This window comes from Anoplopoma fimbria, chromosome 17 (genome assembly GCF_027596085.1).
Source record: "Anoplopoma fimbria isolate UVic2021 breed Golden Eagle Sablefish chromosome 17, Afim_UVic_2022, whole genome shotgun sequence".
Lineage (NCBI taxonomy): Eukaryota > Metazoa > Chordata > Actinopteri > Perciformes > Anoplopomatidae > Anoplopoma > Anoplopoma fimbria.
In genome coordinates, this window is record NC_072465.1 from 9,794,575 (window position 1) to 9,814,197 (window position 19,623).

At 40.6% G+C, this 19,623-nt stretch overlaps 1 protein-coding gene across 1 annotated transcript in view; it reads left to right on the forward strand.

Moving 5' to 3' along the window:
• Nucleotides 1–19,623, forward strand: part of epha8 (eph receptor A8) — a 106,844-nt gene that overhangs the window by 70,601 nt on the left and 16,620 nt on the right. Inside the window, exons 7-8 of the mRNA XM_054617543.1 lie at nt 12,375–12,530; nt 12,700–13,116. Of these exons, the coding sequence (XP_054473518.1) occupies nt 12,375–12,530; nt 12,700–13,116 (573 nt within the window). The remainder of the gene's footprint in view (nt 1–12,374; nt 12,531–12,699; nt 13,117–19,623) is intronic.

Genomic DNA, 19,623 nt, shown 5'->3' on the forward strand with positions numbered 1-19,623 from the left:
AGTATCTGTACCATGAATTCATTATGATTTACACTCAAATTAAAACAATAATTCACATGTACTGTGTATATAGAAAAGTATATTCCATAACTTTTAAATTCCAACTGAAATTGCATGTTTTTTACTACAACAGCATACAGATGTGAACTTATTAATTCTTGAAGCATAAATAACCAAAATGGAGAATTTTAAAACTCATATTTGTTGGTCCGTTTTTTGGTTTCTCTTTCATTATACACAGATACATTATTAAAGCATTTCATTTTACACTTAGATTTATTTGGCCACTTGAGGGCAGTGCAAAACATCAACACACCATTGACAAATTATCATCTTAGTTGTTACTGCTAAAGTGTTAGCAAACACTTGCTTATATATACTTCTAGCAGAGACTAAATGTGTCAGTTTGCCTGAGAAATGTTAGTTAAACATTTACTCTCCCTTTCAGTTCTGTTTGCTCTACACCAACTCCTGCCGTAAATAGCTGGCTCTTTAGCTGCTAAAAGCCTCAACACAGTATGTTCACAGCTAGCTAGCAACTAGCTTTGTCTGTCATTTGGTGCGGGGCAGGGCGAATAAAGTGAGCTTCTTGACCTTCTGCTGAAAACATGGCTGCTGCTGCTGCTGGAAACAAGGTTGAGATTGGTTAAAGTGAACAAAAAAGGACACCGTTCCAGGCAGCGAGCTAGTTAGCTTAAAGGCGCGAAAGACTCTCGTAGAGTTGCTGGGTGCACACAGTATGATAATTGCATCCATTGCTAATGTAAAAAATACATATAGTCTAGATTTATGACATAGCTGGTACTATTCTATTATTGGCCAACATTTACTAACAGCCAGGCACCAGTGACTCAACATAAAAAATAACCCCGGATTTTGAACTGAAACGCACGTTAGCTTTCTAGCAATTTTTTTTGCCTGTTGTCTTCTAGTTTGGTCACATATCTTATGCTGCGTCTTATCTTATGCTAAAGGAGCAACATTTCAAACAGCCGCTGTTAGGGAAGTGCTCAGCTAATGCAATTTTTACAGGCTAGTTAGCTAATAAGCTTGTAAGATGTAACTTTAGGACATTGAATAGTTAAAAAACTCCATGAAAACCTCCACTTCATTGCAACTTCGTTCAGTTGTAATTCTGCGGTGCTCATTCCTCAACACGCTTGCTAACAAACGCTGTCTGTACTTGGCTTGTAAATGCAAGCGACAGTCACCCGGTGATATGTATTTCACTTTACAACTCCATGACCCTTAATTGAAAATTAAGCTTAACTTAAATAATAATTGTTGTCTTGAAGAAGTTGGACTTTCTGAAGAGAAATAGTGAAATGTCAGTCTATTTCTCTCAGAATCTGTTCACACAGATTCTCTCACTTAGGTCAGCTAAATTTATGATAGATGTTTTTTATTTCAGTGGTTACATTACATTACAGTCATTTAGCAGACGCTTTTATCCAAAGCGACTTACAATCAGTAGTATATTACATATCATTCACCCATTCATGACAGGCTACCATGCAAGGTGCCACCATCAGACTCTAACTAACATTCATCATCCAGTCCACACCGATGGCAAGCCTTCGGGAGCAACTTGGGGTTAAGTATCTTGCCCAAGGACACATCGAACCACCGATCCTCTGATTGGAGAACTACCTTGCTCTCCACTACGCCACAGCCGCCCGGTTGGTCTTGTTCCCACCTTACTGTCTAATAAATGTGTAATTTTCTCTGCCAACATGTTTTGCAGTTATTTATATAATTTTATATGCAAGAACATTCAAAATGTTTTTGTTTGCCCCTAATAATGATTGAAGTGACTGCTTCTGTTGTCCTCTGAGACTAACACAAACAAGCTGGAGCCATCTATCTATTAATCCACCTTATAGGATCTTTAACCAGCCCCATCCATTCTACCCCCAAGGTCATCAATCACCAAGCACCTAGATGTACCACCGAGTAAATCTAGCTTACCTCAAATTAGAAGGACACTCATTTGTGGAAAGTGTACGGTGGGCTGAGGCATAGCAGGCGATCCAGCAGTTAGTATCTGGACTCTGCGATGTAACGGGAGGGACAATGTGGATGGCGAGTGTCCCATTTCCACAGTTGATCTCGCCGACACGTTCATCCATCAACCAGACGGCTTTGCAGGCTCGTTAGTGGCTTCATGGCGCTCCCCAGGGAACCAGACAAGGATCCGTCGACTCACTTTGTCGCCGGATTTCAGAAGTGCTTGATTTTTTATAAGGTCAATGCTGCGCAAGGTCTAGGACATCAGGACTTGATATGTTTCCGATGCACGGGTAGAACTTTTAAATCTGCTCTTGTTGACAGATACATTTGTGACACTTGCTGTCCTGAAACCCAGTTTAGTATATTTTTCCAGGAAGAACTGGTTACATACTGTAGCTAAAAATAGTTCTCAAGTCCGGTCTTGAGTCCTGTCTTAAGACATCTTTCTATTATCTCGTACTTTGCCACTGGTCTCACCTATTATTATGATTTGTTTTGCCTTTCTTGCCCAGTGTAACTGGCTGCTTTGCTAGCGGACTGGAGAGGCTGCTTTACTGTCAGTTCCACACAGAAAAAGATGAAATAAAAAATATGACATGGGCTGTTCTGCACAATCATTTCAGGCCAGTATCCCTGGGATTTATGTCTAGCGTGAGATAATCTGTACCTCATTGCACCAACGCTGTTTGATTGACTGTGACGACACTCTTTTCATGTCCTTAAGTGTTTTTGTATGGAAGACTTAACGTGTCTTAATTTAAAAAAAAAAAAAATTAAACAAAGCAAAAAGTTAGATGTATCTCTTAATGTATGCATTCATAGTTTGACAATCCAAAAAAACATATATTAAAAGGATAATTACTTAGCTTTTTGTCTATATAAAATTGGTTTTTTTCAATGTGACATGAATTTTCAATGCATCAAATCAAATCAAGACACGTGAAGCAAAGTGAATTCCAGTATATTTCTTTTATGAGAAAGAGCAGCCTTGTCGATGCCAAAATGAAAAACAATCAACTGTCCAATCACAACTTGAGGATGGAACTATGGGTGGAGCTTATCATTGCTTACCCAAGGTATTGGCAGCTGTTGGCACAGTAAATGCATACATAAAAGAAAACATATAACAATGTGTACTTAATTTGACCTCTGTTTCTTAGTTTTTTTTTAATGGCATTTGAAATCTTCCATATTTTAGTAGCATAAAGGAATATTTCACCCCCAAAATTGTCAATTGTACATCAGTTACTCTCTGTGTGTTGCCTTGAATGAGAGTCTGGATAGATAGAATTAAATGCAGGCCACATTTAACTAAACTGTCCGTTACAAACTGCAACATAACTAAGACTTTGTAAACTGATGTTTTATCATAGTGTTGCTATAGTAGTAATTGTGACATGTTCTTTTTCATAACAAACACAATTTTAGCAATTAATACAAAATGTTGTATCACTGTCTGTTGGAATCACATTTTACACATGTCCAAACCAAAAATATCAAACTGTGTGCTCAAAGTTGAATCACAGCTGACCCTCAACTACAAAACAACAGCAAGACAACAGTCTCTTTAATGGACATTGTTGTTCAAGCCTGTTTGGACCCCATCTTGACTCGGACTTGATTTTAGACACTTAACTTTATCTGGAAACTGCTTGAACTTGGGCAAGTTAAATACAAAGTAAGTATGTGACCTGGCTGTCTTGTTTTAAACAGTAGAGCCACATCCAAACATCGCCCACCAGCAGTAGCAAACTTTTTATTTTACAGCTAAACAGTTCACTAAAATATGTTTCTGAAAACACTTAAGGCAAGATAAAAGTAATATAGGGAAAGAATCATGATACTTATTAGAGCTTGTTTGACAGTTTGATCTGAGTTCAGAGCTTCGCGAGCAGTGATGGAAAACTCCTAAAGACTTCTAAGCTGTGATTGGCTGTTTTTCTTTGGGCGAGGTGGAATCTTTGAAATTCCATGAGGAGCACGAAAAGAAGGCTTTCTTCACAGACTGTTTGTCTCATGTACTACTGTCAGGATAAAGGGACAGTTTGAGCAAATATGATGGGAAAAAAATTAAGGCTTTAAGGGGTCCTAACTTTTTAAAAGAAAAGCAAGAAACTTCCTGATTAGCACTCTTTGTATGATTTATGAGCTTTAAACTAAAGGGAAACTCACTTGTTGAGATTCATTTTTACAAGTCAGCCTTGAGGTAAGCAGGAGAATATGGGCCACACACAACCTCCACTGGAAGGCCATTAAGGAACAACAAATGGAGTCAAAACAGCTAATGCAACTCATTGATGGGCGTAGGACCATCACAAGATGCTAATGCATTTCAGACATTAAGCCTTCATTTCACCAGTAGTGATGGTTATGCATCTTAAATATCTTTCATCCACTATTTTGACCTTATAATGTCTTTGACCATTTTAAGGGACTTTTCAATGAAGAAATGCATTAGTTGTTTATATTTTCATTGTGGATTTCTAGATTTACTTGAAGCAGAGTGGGCTCAGAGCCAGCACTGTTCACTAAATGCGAGCTTCCACCAGCCAAACCCAGGTGGAGACCCCGCTCCCCCTCTCCTCCTCCCTCAGTCTCCTCACGTGTGGGATGATGATATGCTTTCTCTTGCTCCCCCTTCTTCCTTTTTTTATTTCTCCAATGTATTTATTTACCCACTTATACGGGGAATAAATCAAGGTCAGCACACAATTCCGCACGCTGCTATTAAGATTCATTGTAATGCAAATTCTCCCGTAGCGAGCGCACTACATTGACAGGTGCTGACACGCCAGGGCAACATGTAAACGGCCACACGTGAACACACACACACACCCACACACACACACACACACGGAAAGACACGCACATTTACCAACTTAGAGATTCTGTGAACACTTTCCCTCAACCGTTGCGACTTTCTCTATTTCCATATCACTTGTCTGAAAAGTCCTCTGCTCATCCGTTTTATTAACATTGTTGTACAGTAAAATCAAACATCTACACTAAAGTATAATAAATTAGATTTTAAAAAATTCTGTTCCGAGCAAACCGACGAAAACAATTGTTCTTTTCTTTATTGTGTTGATCTGTTGGATGCTGTTAAAGATCGTTCTCTCCAACTGTCCAAGGACCTTACCGTGTTCATGTCAGTGACCCAGAGATGCAGGGATTTCTGTAGTCACAGCAACTCAAGCCCTCAGAAAAAGTGGTGTAACTAACTGACATTAATTAATAGGAACCAATTGCTGAGAACATACCACATGCATACTATTCAGACTTTGAATAGCCTTATGTAGATCCCTGCTTAAGCCAAAACATAACATAAATAAAACTACTGCCATAATGGAGAGACTGCAATAATTGAACCAGTTAAGTCGCTTAATGTCTAATGTTTCATTGGACATTAAGCGACTGAACTGGTTCAATAACTCTCTTAAATGAGGCAAAACATACTGGAGCTCAGTTAACTTTGTGTCGGCATCTCCAGGACAAGTAGGACTGCTCCAGAATCAGCACCCTGGACAGGTGTACCGACAGTTAACTTGTGTAAAGAAAAAAGAATACTAGATCTACAGTAGCAAACATGTCACCTACAAACTACATCCCATACAACTAAACTGCATTCCCAATTATTATTTTTTTATTAATTCCCATAATCGTTAAAGTGGTTAACGTTGTAGATAAAAAAAAAAATTTTTAAAAAACGCTTAAAAAACTACTTTGTTATGTTAAGGTAACAAAATACTTCCCGGGACTCAAACAACAGTCTCTTATGTGAGAGCCAAGCCTCATCCCAAACTGAGATAACCCTTCTCATATCATCAGGGATATTTTCATTGCAGAAGATGGATAATACAACTGTTTTCACATGCTGAGAAGAACTGTGTTGAACATTTTTTCTGTAATACTTTGTGTAATGTACTATAGTATTCTGTATATCTGTAGAAAGAGGAGGGTCAATGTTGATTGGTTGGAGCAGGATTAACCCAGCCTCTCTCTTCATCCTCAGAGCGAATCAAGTAGTCAAGTCCAAATGTAGATTTCAACCAGTAGTCTACAAAAAGCCTCTAAAACACATTCAAAGTCATCTGTATTACTAACTCAACTCACTGTCGGTTTGGACTGCATCAATGAAACAACTGGTTGCTATTGACATGAAATTCAGCATCCTGGTATCACCATATATCGTATGAATAACACACCAAGACATTTGGGACGGATGGGTCAACCAAATTCAGGACTTTTATCCAGGATACAGATGTTCACTTCATGCCTGTCAACCATTGACTTATTTATATTGAGCACGTAACTTAATAAACGTTACAAAGATATTTATTTTAACCAAAACCCAGATCTTTTCCCTAAACATGACCAAGGGTTTTTAAAACATAACATAACAACATAACAAAAAGTAGTTTGGTTATATATGACTTCTTAACTTTTTAAAACAATCATCTTTCCTAAACATAACCAAGTAATTTGGTTATGTACTGTCGGTGATACCTAACAGAGCAGATGTGATAATCCAAGCCATTGATAGACACTTTCAAGGCTTCAGCTCAGTTTGTGCTGGAAAGAAAAAACGCTCGCTTGTTGCCAGTGTTTTGGTACTTTTTGTAAAAAGAAAAAAAAACAAGTTTAATGAAATCTTAAGTAAAGAGGTAAAAAATGAAACACCAAAGTATGGTTTACATTTTGTACTACCTTGTCATTTGCAAGGGCCTTCATCATTTCAAGTGTTGATTGTAGAAAGAAAGGCTCTGCTTTCTGAAATATGAAAGCAGAGCCTGCTCACCCTTCCTTTCATTTTTCCAAAAGTCTCTAAACAATGATGTGATGTGTTGACATTCAATGCTACAGACATTGCTTTTAAGGACAGTTCCATAAACAGAAACTCCAGCTTGTGTCTTCCCAGGAGAGCTAGCATCTTATCCATTAACTCTGACGGCTTGTTGTCGCCGAGGCCGTTCAGAGAGAGAAGCCGGCGAGCCCGCTCCGAGTCAGAAAGATCCAAAGATTTTCAACAGGTATTCTTTTAAGGCAGCATACTTGTGATATTCTGGAGGATTCTCTAGAATGCTCACCACTCTGCCCGCTGTGGAACTGCCGAGGGCCGCTACTACATAATAATACTTCGTAGCATCCGCGGTGATGTCTCTGAGCGCGAACTGCGCTTCAGTTTGAGCGAACCAGACCGATGCTTGCGTCTCCCAGAACTCCGGCAGTTTGAGTGAAACTGCGTGCGTTGTCATGTTCTTCTCTGGATCCATCCAGTAGAGTCAGGGTCACCAATGTAGGAGTGCAGGGATGACAAAGTCAGCAAAGTCTGTTTGGCTGCACACCTCTGTTGCCGTTTAATACACACACTAGCAACCAGCCATTACTGTGAACTCACCTCACCTTTAACCCCCAAATGACCCTGCATCACCATGGTTACCTTTGTTCTCTTAAAGGGAACATGTCACCTTTACCTTTGTTATATCCCAGTGCTTCTACCTTGACATTACACATGATGAATTATGTGCTTGCCCACATGACAAGTCCACTACAATATTATGAATAGAATCCATTAGCTGCCACGCTTCACAATGATCAACTTGCTTCTTGCAGGTGTGGGTCTCTTTACTCATCTTCTACTGATGATGATGATGATGATGATGATAATAATGATGCATTTTAAATCACATCTTAGTATTTCCCCTCATCCAGAGCACCGAGCGAGCATCAGAAGTGAAGTTAAAGGTTATCACAGCTGGTCTCGACACAAACCGCCTTCCCCCTTTGCCTTTGAATATTCACCTGCGTGCTGATGAATTCATGTTGGGTGCGTACGGTTACTGCATTAGACACGCGGCGCAATGCATTATCATAACCTGGCATGTGTGTATGTGTACATGTGTGTGTGCAGAACTCCCAGAGAATCTGTCAAAGGCTTCAAAAGCGCTTCGCCTGCTTCTCCCATTGATGAACGAGCCACTCCGATGTTAATCGTGACCGGCTTCTCCACTCAGGGACTTCACAAAAAAAAAAAAAAAAACATCAAGGGATGTAGGGATTAACGGGATAAAGTGGGAGGGGAAGAGAAAATAGTCCCGGGTAAATATTGGCAATATTAAATAGTTTCTGGCTCCTGTTATTGGGGGGGAGGGGCCTGCAGCGAGAGAGGAGACCGCCAGTGTAAGTGGAATGCAAATCAATTAAAGGCTCAATATTCTGGTACTTAATGTCGCTCAAAGATTAAGACATTTACACTTATTTCACACTTCGTTTGGCAATAGCAGATACCAAAAGCTTCAGCATGTGGAATTGTAGATAGCCAGATGAAGTACTGAATGATAATCTAGCGTTATTAAGAAAAGAAGAAAAAATTTGAATATGCCCTCCAGACATGAGAAATTAATCTGCATCAAATATTTTTTTCCACAGCTGTTTTTTTCTTATTTTTATTAATTATTTTCTTTTTGGGAGTTGCTTGAGAGTAACAGAATCTACATGTGGAATTGAAAGAAAGGGCGAAAACGCCCTACTCTCCACCACTTAGGTTTCAGTTACACTCATTTGTAATCACTTTACACAGCCAAACGAAAAATCCTGTTCGATTTTGTACGAACACTGTAGAATTCAAAAGTAGAAGTCAATCTGATTCCAAAGCATGTTCAGACATCACCGGTGTAGAAAACTGGATTTAGCAGAATCTGAAAACATCTGGAAGTATAAACCATGAAGTATAAACCATGTTGATGGAGCCGATGAAGTTGCCAAGCTGTATGATTTTGATGACCAACTGTTGCGTTCAAAGGATAATACTCACTTTTGTCAATCTGACAACATTGCTCACATGTTTTTCTTTGGTTTCATGTCATTCGTTCATGTTTCCGGTTTTATTTAGTTATTCACCTCTTCACTTCCTGCCTTTGTGTGTTTTTCATACCACTTTTGATCCCCTGCCCCTGTACTGATTAGTTTCACCTGTCCCTCGTTAACCCTGCAGTCACCCACCTTCTTGATCACCTGTTCTCAATCGCGAAAAATGTGTCTCTCTCTACAAATACCAGCCATGTCCTTATGTTTGTTCAGCCTGCCCTATTCACAGAGGATTAGTATAACCTTAGTACCTCTAGTCATTTGTCATAATTGCGGAGGTCGTCTATGATCTTAATCCTGTGCGAATCTGCCATGGACGTAATTTGTCAAGTAAAAATTTCACTGTGAATAACATACAATATTTCGGCACACACAAACTTAAAAAAGAGGTAAACTTTTATTAGGATTGTCAAATAAATACATGAAATTTGACCCTTCCTAGGCGTTCAGGAGCAGTGGGCTGCCGTAAAAATGCCAGGGAAGCAACCTGGTGTCTTGCTAAAGGCCTTTTGGGCATGCACACAGCTCGGGATCAAACCACCAAAGTAAATGGACGACAACATCTGTCAACTGAACCACACCTGCACCACCACACACAGAGGTCATGTGATAATATTTTAATATATGTCCTGTGCCAATCATGCGGCAACCTCAAATTCTCCCAAATGACATCAATGTGGAAGTGTCTTAAAACTTGCATTCTCTCTACTGACCCCCAGGGGGCGACTCCTCTGGTTGCAAAAAGTAGTCTGATTGTATAGAAGTCTATGAGAAAATGACCCTACTTCTAACTTGATTTATTCCCACAGTAAACATTGTAAACATGAGTTTATGGACTCAATCTCTAGTTTCAAGTCTTCTTCAATACAGCATGATGTTCATTTAGTAAATTATGGTCCATTTAGAGTCAAATAGACCATAAAGCAGAATAATTATTAACATTGAACCTGAACAATGGTGGGGTTAGGTCAATATAAATTGAATAGTGTTATGTATATAATTTGCATTTGCAGAGCAGTTGAATGCTATGGTTGATCAAATAAGGATCAGAAATTTCCTTTCAGACATGCTTTGCCATTCAGACCAGATCAACAAAGAATTGCAGCCTGTCTAAGCCCATCAGTGTGGTTTTATATTTGTAGGCCTGTTCTGGCTTCTATTTGTGTCACGTCCCATAGAATAGATGTGACAGGGATGTTGGACCACAGTGAGTAGGTGGAGGCATAAAACAGAAAAAAAGGTGCCAAAACGTTTTGGATGTTTTTTCAGAGTCTTAAATAATTAAGGCTCACGCTGAGACATTCAGCTTGTCCATGTTGACCCTGTCCATGTAAGAATAGTGAAGGAGTTCCAGCGCTCACTCACCTTTATGCAAAAGAAAACAAATATCAAAGAATGATATATCAGGGTCAATATTATGAATTTGGCTTTACTCAGTTTGCACAAAAGACTAGAAAAATCTTTCTCGCTTCCCCCCCACAGCATCTAATAAAAAAAGAGGCCTACTGAAGCCTGGAAAGAAATTCTTGTTTGCTTGGTTTATTTTAATTTCAGAGGCAAACAATTGTCGGTTTTATCCATCCACATTGTTTTTTATCTCTTCTCCATTTTCATATCTATTTCAATATATACGTCTGGCAAATCTTAATGATGCGAAAAAGAGTGCATTAGCCGTTCAAAACAGGCATGCTCAGAAATGGCAGAAGGCTTAGTGTTGCTGCTTGCAGCTTTCTGAAACCTGGGCCTGGGGCCCCCAACTAATAGGGCCCCTAACAGCTATAATTTATTATAATGTTTAGATATTAAAACTATTAATTATGTTACTATTCTTACTCATTGTATTCCAAAATAAATGACAAAAGACACCAAAAGAACTCGCCTACTACTTAATGTGTACTTCCACTTCAGTGGAAAAAAATTGTAGTACTACATTTACCTGACAAATAAATGTCTCTGGATATGTTGCAGATTCAGATTTTACTCACAAAAAATAATGATTAACATATTATGAATTCAACTATCCAGCATCATATTGGATTTGAAAGGCTCCACCTTGAACAGACATTGAGTACATTTGAAGTGCATTGTGCTGACAATACCACTCTTTAATTAGAGAAAAGTCCTGCATTAATACTTTTCATGTTAATAGTTTATAGTTTTACTTCAGACACATCTTTTAATTCTCCTTCTACCACTGCCAATACCAACATTCCTTTTTAGAGAACGGGTGAAAAGTAAATCATAACAGCATTTGCCTGGAGGCCCTAATCACTTAATCCGCCCCTGGGAAACACACCCAGGACGCAGTTACACACAGTCAGAAGCATCAATAAAAAACACGTTATGGAGGTCATTTTCAAACTGGCATAGTAGTCTCATGCTTTGCTACAACAACCAAGGCCATTCAATTGAGAATACAATGAACAATTAGGTGAGATTAAAAAGGCTATGAAAATCTCAGCCTATCAAATTAAACCCCATTACGCAGGATGTCATCAGAGATCTAATCACATGGTTGAATAGCACATCCAGGGTGTGTGTGTGTGTGTGTGTGTGTGTGTGTGTGTGTGTGTGTGTGTGTGTGTGTGTGTGTGTGTGTGTGTGTGTGTGTGTGTGTGTGTGTGTTTTTGCTGCTCAGCCATGGGGAACTTTTGCATGTGTACTTTTCGGGTACAAGCATTGAGGAAGGTGTCATTCCTATTCAAACGCATCCAAAAATGTCTCAGTCAGTGGCCCAAAATACATTTTTTAACGATTCGCTTTGTTATGATTTCACTCATGTTGGTTATCCAATTTCATGGTTCTTTCAGCACCTTTTGAAGTCTAAGCGCCTAAAATGGCCCTCTGTGAACTTTAACAAGAGAGAGGTTAGGGAGACACAGCATCTGTAAACTAACACTCACCATTCTGGGGGAGCATAAATTACCCCACGAGGAAGAGCAAACGTGAGCGCGCCCGTCGTCTGCTGCTGCTGCTCTCTGAGTGTATGCGAGGCTTACCCCTGCCCCATTTACCATGGCAGAAGCCTATTAACCGCCTGGAAAGAGAATATATTTATCAGAGCGCCCCCTCCATTATTAATCAGTGCAGAGTTAAAAGTGAATACGTATCAGAGGAGCTGAATAAGGTTGAAACACGGTCTGGATTCTGAAGGGGGTCTCACTGGGAGTATCAACAGTGCAGAGCCTTTTCAGCCCAAATCTGAGCAGAAAGAAATACGACTTTCATCTCCCCTGCTCCACGGTCTCTACGGTTACAAGGCCTGTAATTATACATAGATTTGGAGGAAGGGGGGTTATGTCCTTAACATGATTGCTTTGGAGGAGATGACACAGTTTTGAAAAAGTTGGTATCCATAGCTTCCTGTGATTGACGCCTTTCTGGCCACACTCTCTCTCCATTTCATCGTGGCCTGAGTGATTATGGGATCGCAGAGCCCTTCCTTGCAGAGCTCTCTATTTACTCTATTTATTCTCTCTCTCTCTCTCTCTTTTCAGCCTGTGAGGTGGGATTCTATAAGCCGGTGGCAGGTGATGGCCTGTGCGGTAAATGTCCTCAACACAGCCACTCTGAGACCAGAGCCGCCCTCTCCTGCCCCTGTGACTCCAGCCACTACAGAGCAGCAGATGACCCACCAGCGGCTCCATGCTCCCGTAAGCACAAACACACGGTGCATGAGATCACCTAATCCCACAGGCAAAGACCTAAGCACACACAGCAACTACAGAATGATGTGCCGAATGAATCTACCCCTCAAAAATCCAATTTATTTCTCTTTGATCAAACCTGTGAATGAACTCAAGCCGTCCTTCTTTTCTCCAGGTCCTCCATCTGCTCCGGTAAACGTCATCTCCATGGTCAATGGGACGTCCGTGAATTTAGAGTGGGATCGCCCTCTGGATACCGGAGGTCGCAGCGACCTAAAGTACAGCGTGCTGTGTCAGAAATGCTCGGGGGAAGGGGGGCCCTGCGAGGACTGCGCATCTTCCCCGGGAGGTGCCGGCGGCGGGAAGGCAGGAGGGGCGAGCGTCGGTTTTGGAGGGATGGTGGAGCGCCTGGGCACCGCGGTGGTTCGATTCGTTCCCCGCCAGACCGGGTTGACGGACCCACGGGTGACGGTGCTCAACCTGGTGGCTCACACCAACTACTCCTTCCGTCTCCTGGCCATGAACGCAGTGACCCACCTGAGCAACGAGCCGTCACCTTACGCCTTGGTCAACATCACAACGAACCAGGCAGGTAGGGTTCGGAACAATAGAAGTTTCTCACCTTGGAGGCTTTGGCACATGGCGCACACCGGCCTTTTATGGAACTTAACAACACTTTATTAAATGTGTATTTACTGTCATGGGTCCTGCTATTGGTTCAACTGTTCCAGGAAATACAGCCGCAGTAGTTTTCAGAGAAAAATGTCGACAAAATGTACTGCATTTACCTTCTTAACACCAAACATCAGACAGACACATTTAGAATCCAGCTGCTGAACAAAGTGGAGCATTTAGCAGCTAAAGAGCCATATATTTTCCTCAGAGTTGGCGGAGAATAAAAACAGAGCTTAAAGAGAGTGAATATTGGACTTATATTCAATAGTTGGCCAGAAACATAACTCCAAATGATTGATCATAGCGCTCCATAACTGCTGGGTGAGTAAAAAAACAAGCAGCTCTGTGCTAATAAGTTTGCCATAGCAACATTAAAAGTGATGAAATGATGTATTCACAACATGTTTCCCCCAAGTCATCAAAAAACTGTTATGCAGTACAGTTCCAGTGACACAGGCAGGATTCTATTCCATAGCAGAAGCAAGAACTGCCCACATGCTTATAGTCTCCAGTGCCTTTACGACTAGGATTCCAAGCGCACACACAGTAGTTCATGTTTTTTTTGCATGTTACCGATGCAATTCCTGCATAAAACTTTGATTGTCGCAGGTATTTTCGAGACAAAACAATAAGAGCCAGCTAAATAATAGGCTACAATATAGCCAGAAACGCCTTAATATTACATCAGGTCTTGGGGCTACGGACGTTTTGGAGACCCTTCCTCCCTTCACAATAGGCCATGGCAGTATTATTTCAGCAGTAAACGGAGTGCCCTCCTGATCATTACATTTGTCGCTGTCCATTGACTGGGGTGCTGAATTAATGTAGCCGCGGCATATAGTGAAGGGAGGGAAGGGCCTCCAAATCCAGCTATTTTTGCACATTTGCAGATAAAAATTTGCAAGGTTTTAATCCAACTAAATATTTTACTTCAATCCATATTAGTTGTCGTTTAGCCTTTCAAAAACTACATTTAACTGCCAGCCTGTGCATTAAGGAGCCCTTGTTCTAAATTATTTCAAACATTTCAATTGACTCAAGGGTATTGTGAAGTCCAAAAGCATACCAAGTGCATTGTTAAATAAAAAAGCTACATTAAATTCTAGCTCATTATTAAGTTAATGATACTCACGTTTAAAAGTCATTATGTGTAAACATGAAAGAAAGACATTATCTCACTTGCTCCCTTCTTGTTTGTCCAAGATTTGCTTACTAAACAGGACGTAAGAATGAAATGATCTGGTTTGCAAAACACAGTAGAAATACAAGACCAAATCCTTACAGGTTATGGTTTCGAAGTGGTTGGCTCCTGTAGAAGAAAGATACCTAAAGACTTTAGGCAGGACACAGGTTGCACAGGGCTTCCACTTTTTTGAGTTTGTTGCAAGATAGTTTCGGTAACCCATTGTTGAAGTCGGTGCGTTTTATAAGTAGGCCTTCTTTGACATTACCACAGGGGGTCGGGGTCATCACTTCTCATCCCCAGGCATTTGGTTTTAAAAAGCATTTGTAGACGCAAAGCCAAGTCAGTGATCATGGTCAAACATGAGTATGTATGGTTGATCAGCATACCTGCCAACCTCTAGACATCAGAGTCTAACTGATGCTGACAGTGAAGATAAAAAAAAGACCTGAGAAGAGACAGTTTGGTGGTTCATGGTGCATTTCGATGATTTCTTTATGACGATTTCTATCTGTTAGCGCTGCATGAACTGAAACATGAATTAGTTTGGTCATATGTGTAATTTAGTTCTAGTCAACTTTATTCTACAACATGATAATGCTGATTCTTCAACCAGCAGTCATAACTTTCTGACATGAAGTTTTAAGCCCCTGCAACTGCTGAGGACGGTTCGTAGTACTATACTAAAGGCCTTACCTTTGCAGCCTTATGAAGGCAGCAGGTATTTGTTACATCTGCAGTCTCTAACTTAAGGGATGTTGCCCACTGTGGAGCCACAGTTGAGTCTTTGCTAAGCCCCGCAGCTACTCCGTCAAGCAGTCAGAGCTACTGTGGAGCCCACACTGTCACTAAAACTGTCATCTAACTTTACAGAAAACAAAAAAAGCAATTTCAGAGAGAAGCATTGTGCATTTGAAGGTCATATCCAGGGTGTTCAATTGATTCGGCAGTGAAAACAGGTTAAAAAGGTAAAGATAGAAGCTAAAGCTACAGATCAGTGTAAAAGTGAACTATCACATCACCTGGAGATCCAGCCAGAAGACAATGAAATTAAGGAACAACACTGTTCCTGTAAAGCCTGGTAGGTCTTTATTCACTGTTACAATTATTAAAAAGCAATGAAAACAGTCCCCAAAGCTCCTCGAATAAATTGTGAATCATTTAAAACGTCTCTCTCCACTAATAACTCCCCCCCAACCGTTGTATTTGATCCATGGATTCTTCAGGTTTCAACAAGTTAAATTGAAGACTTTTTACAGTAGGACCATTTCAAGACCGTTACGAAAGCAATTTAAGACCTATTTCATTTCCATATTGGAAAAGTGCGAAGGATATGAATGAAAAATGGGATACTTAGAGTTACTTGCAAAGTTCAAAGTTCATTCAACATGAGCATGATTACACAGAACTGTTTGTGTTCACAAGAACTAGGCAACCATAATCTGAGCTCTTCTCCCTTGGCCACAATCTCCTCGTCAATATTCTTGAGCTCGGCTAACTTTTCCTTGCAGCGGCTCCTCAGAGCATTGGACTTTGTTATAAGCTCGGCCATCCAACCGCCAGCTTTGCCCTCGGCCTCTTCCGCAAACCTGACTGGCCAGACCTTCAGAAACCTCTTGGATGGTTTTTCCTTTTTCTTTTTTAGTTCCTCCAGTAAATCCTCCTGCTGCCTTTCTCTTCTGGCCCTGTGCATCAGACTCCAGCTTCCTCCTCTCTTGAGGTGAACACGGTGTTTGGACCAGGCTGATGCCACAGAAGTCAGGAGTTCTTTTGTGAGGAGGAACTTTGGTAAGCTCCCACCCCTTGGGGAGTGACAAAATCACACACAAGCCTGTGTGTCCTCCTGCATGTTGCAAGTCTCCACATCCTTGTTCACTGAAAAGGCCTGTCCATGGGACAAAACGGCACAAAGCTCCGGATAGGGCTTTCTGAGGAAACCACACAAGATGTCCAGGCTCTATTGTATCGATGGGAAGGAGAGGAACTCTGCTCCCACGGGACAGGAGGGCCTAAAGATAGTTGGAGAATGACATCACCTATAACTAACGACAACCCTGTCGTACAATGACAGATAAAAAGTTGTTACATGGTAACCTTGTAAACGGAAGAAAAAAGAAAAAGTGAAGGAAAATACAACTTATAATGGTTATAATGGTGCACACTGTCAAAACCTATTCCTATATAACAAGAGAGAGAGATCTGTGATTGGCGCGTTACTAATTACTTAACAGAAACACACTGCCCGTGTTTACAGCACAAACATCTGAGCAAGACTTTTCATTGACGTCTTGCACCTGTCTGGGTATAACAAAAGGGTTCGGACATGCAATTTGCCCAACAGATGGATATTAAAGTGGGCTCTTTTCCTGCACCTTTCTGACGATGTTTGACTTTTTGCTGCTCTAGACGTGGGGAAAAGCCGTAAATAGTATGTAAAAGAAACCATATTTGTTGCTTTCATCCTGAACATAATTTATTAAATGATCTTTGACTCAGCAACCAAGCCGATGTCAACGTCCTGTGGTTGAAGCTACTTCTTCTCGTCATTTATATCCAGTTTGGTTAACTGCAGTGTAGTGATGTCCTGTAGGACCTCTCTCTTGATAAAGAGTATAAGAAGACCCTGTCAAAAGACAATTCCAAAAGTAAATTGATTTCCCCACGTTTATCACAAAGTGATGTTATCATAACTCTGAGGCATTAACAAAGGTTGAAGACTTTACCTATTCCTCATTAAAACGGTCTACACATCAATGAGGTCTAATCAGTAGTGACAAGAGCTTTACAATGCTACCCATATAAATCATTACCTTAATCAACTCAGCCAAGTCTTTGCTGAGGAAAGGCATCACTGGCTGGTCTGTATGATGCGTCTTCAAAAAAAGGGATTGAAGGTCCTGGCAACAGTCATGTAGCTTGGCCAAGATCAGTCAATGTTTCAAGTTTACTTCTGTTGTGTTGAAGGATGCAGTCCCAGGGTTTGGGAGTTTTTTTTCTTGTCATTGAATGACTATACAGTTGAAGTCATTGCCCGACCACAAGAGCCCTCTCTACGGGAGCGTATCTATGTCCCAGGGTCGTATGATCCCCAGTTCAATGTTCTGTTAACAACCATTAGGTAAACTTTTCAGAAGGTTTCCTGTTGTCAGGGACTCATTTTCTAAAGGACCTACCTTCTTCGGTTATGTTTCCTTTAACGAGTTTCCACAGTAGCCCACGTCATATTAAATGTTGAGATCTGGGGCATTTTGTGCAATATAGAGTTGGGGAATATTCCCAAGCCCAGATATCCTGAAAAACATACTTATTTGAACCCATACCATGATCTTTTGCCTAAACAAAAGTCACGCCAAGGGGTCCTGACCAAGCGTCCTTAAGTGGCTAGTTGGGAATGAGAATGGATTGGGGAAACATAGGACCCCTTGTCATGTTCCCATTATGTAGGACCCTGAAAACATAGGAATGACGCCCTCTATACCACAGGCGTATTCTCGATCCATCGGTGGCCACATAATGATAAAGGGATGTCGTTTGATTTGGTGACAGCACTGTAAGGCACTATACTCCTGAGGAAATAAAAAATACAACCTTCACACTTTTCTCGGTCAACATCAAGCCAGTGTCAGAGTCTTAATCCGTTATTTTTAGTATTGTATTTAGTACTGGGTTGTTGGTAAGCAATGAAACTGCAAGAAATTGATGGGTAGGGCTACATTATTGTTAACTGTCTTTGTTAAGGGCAGGTTGTATAATAAAAGATATGTTCATATGAAACCAGGATGGCTCAAGTTGTTACCATGAACCTGTAATGTCCTGGTTTCAAATCTGATCTTGACTCACTCACTGTAAAATATCCAAAAGAAGAGAAATGGCACAGAAAAAATCTTTGAAAAAATAAAAGATCAGCTTAGCCCTTGGGGCATGTTGGTTGCTCAGTTGCAGCCACATAATTTTTGAGTTTGAATCAAGCCTTGGCCCGTCATCACACACACATCTTTCTTTTTTCCACTTGCTGTCTCACTCTTACTGTCAAATTTAGCAGAAGTGCCAAAATAACAATCTTTGGAAGAAATGTGCTGCCTCAACAAACTTTTTGCTGATAATGAAAAACAGGTCCGGGCACAAGAGCTTTGTTTTTGTAAGGACTAGTATGAGGAGCTGCCACTGTCAGCAAACAGTACTAATGTCCAACTCTGACACTTCTGTGCAAACACACAAAAAAAACATCAACCTTATCTGCATTGTGAATAAAGTTGCAGTAATCACTACAAAAAAAAACCTGTCCTTGATTGGTTGACACCTAGTTGCATTGAAGTTTTTCAACTTTAAATTGTTGAAAAAGGTTAGTCATTTTCTCAAGCAGCTCGTTTCTGTCCCTCCTGCAACCAGTCCTCATTTACTTTTATATAGAAAAGTTACTAACAGGTAGAATACACTGAACAGTTTAAACCCAGCCAATAGATCAAAGGATCGATCAGTAGTTTGGGTTGGTTTGGGGGTTTTCGTGTAAAAAGAAAAATTGTGAGTAGATTTTTGGGGAAGGACTCCCAATGTGGCCGGCCATTAAAGGTAAAACTGAACTGCCCAGTAGTGATTGACTCACATAGAGTTCCCAATAGACCGAATATGAGCATGGGAGTTCATTGAGAACAGTGGATAAAATTTAACATGTTGGACGGACAGGAGATTGATGTGGTCGTCATCCTACATCAGGTGAACTGCATCAGCTTTAAATTGGAATTTAGCCCCACCTGTGACCTCAGCATGTTCATTGCTCACCTGGTTTCCAGTAAACCCGTCAAAACACCTCCTATCCACTCGTGGGTTGCATCTTCAAATTGATTTTCATAGTCTCTCAGATTACTTTTCTCCATCCAGATTATAAAACGTTTGCCCAAGCCAAAAGAAATGTTAAAATCAAATTCTTCTTCGTTGGAATGTATCCATTGTGCGGGTAGTGGCGGGCGCATTCTCAAATTGCAAAGTAGTTCTGTTTTTCAGTTCTTTTTACACTGCTGTAGGATATTTAATGTTCAAATTAGAGTTCAAGAGTGCAACAAGGTTCTCATGGAACGGCACTGAAACTGTCCTGAGAAAAACGACAGCATTGAATGGAATGCAGTAAATCTATAAAACTCAAACCCCCCCAGACCCCACGCTTTGGTTTTTAAATCCTCCCTATTGTTGAAGTTTTAGTGGGGTATTTTTCCCATGTCTACACACACTGGAGACTGCTTTTTG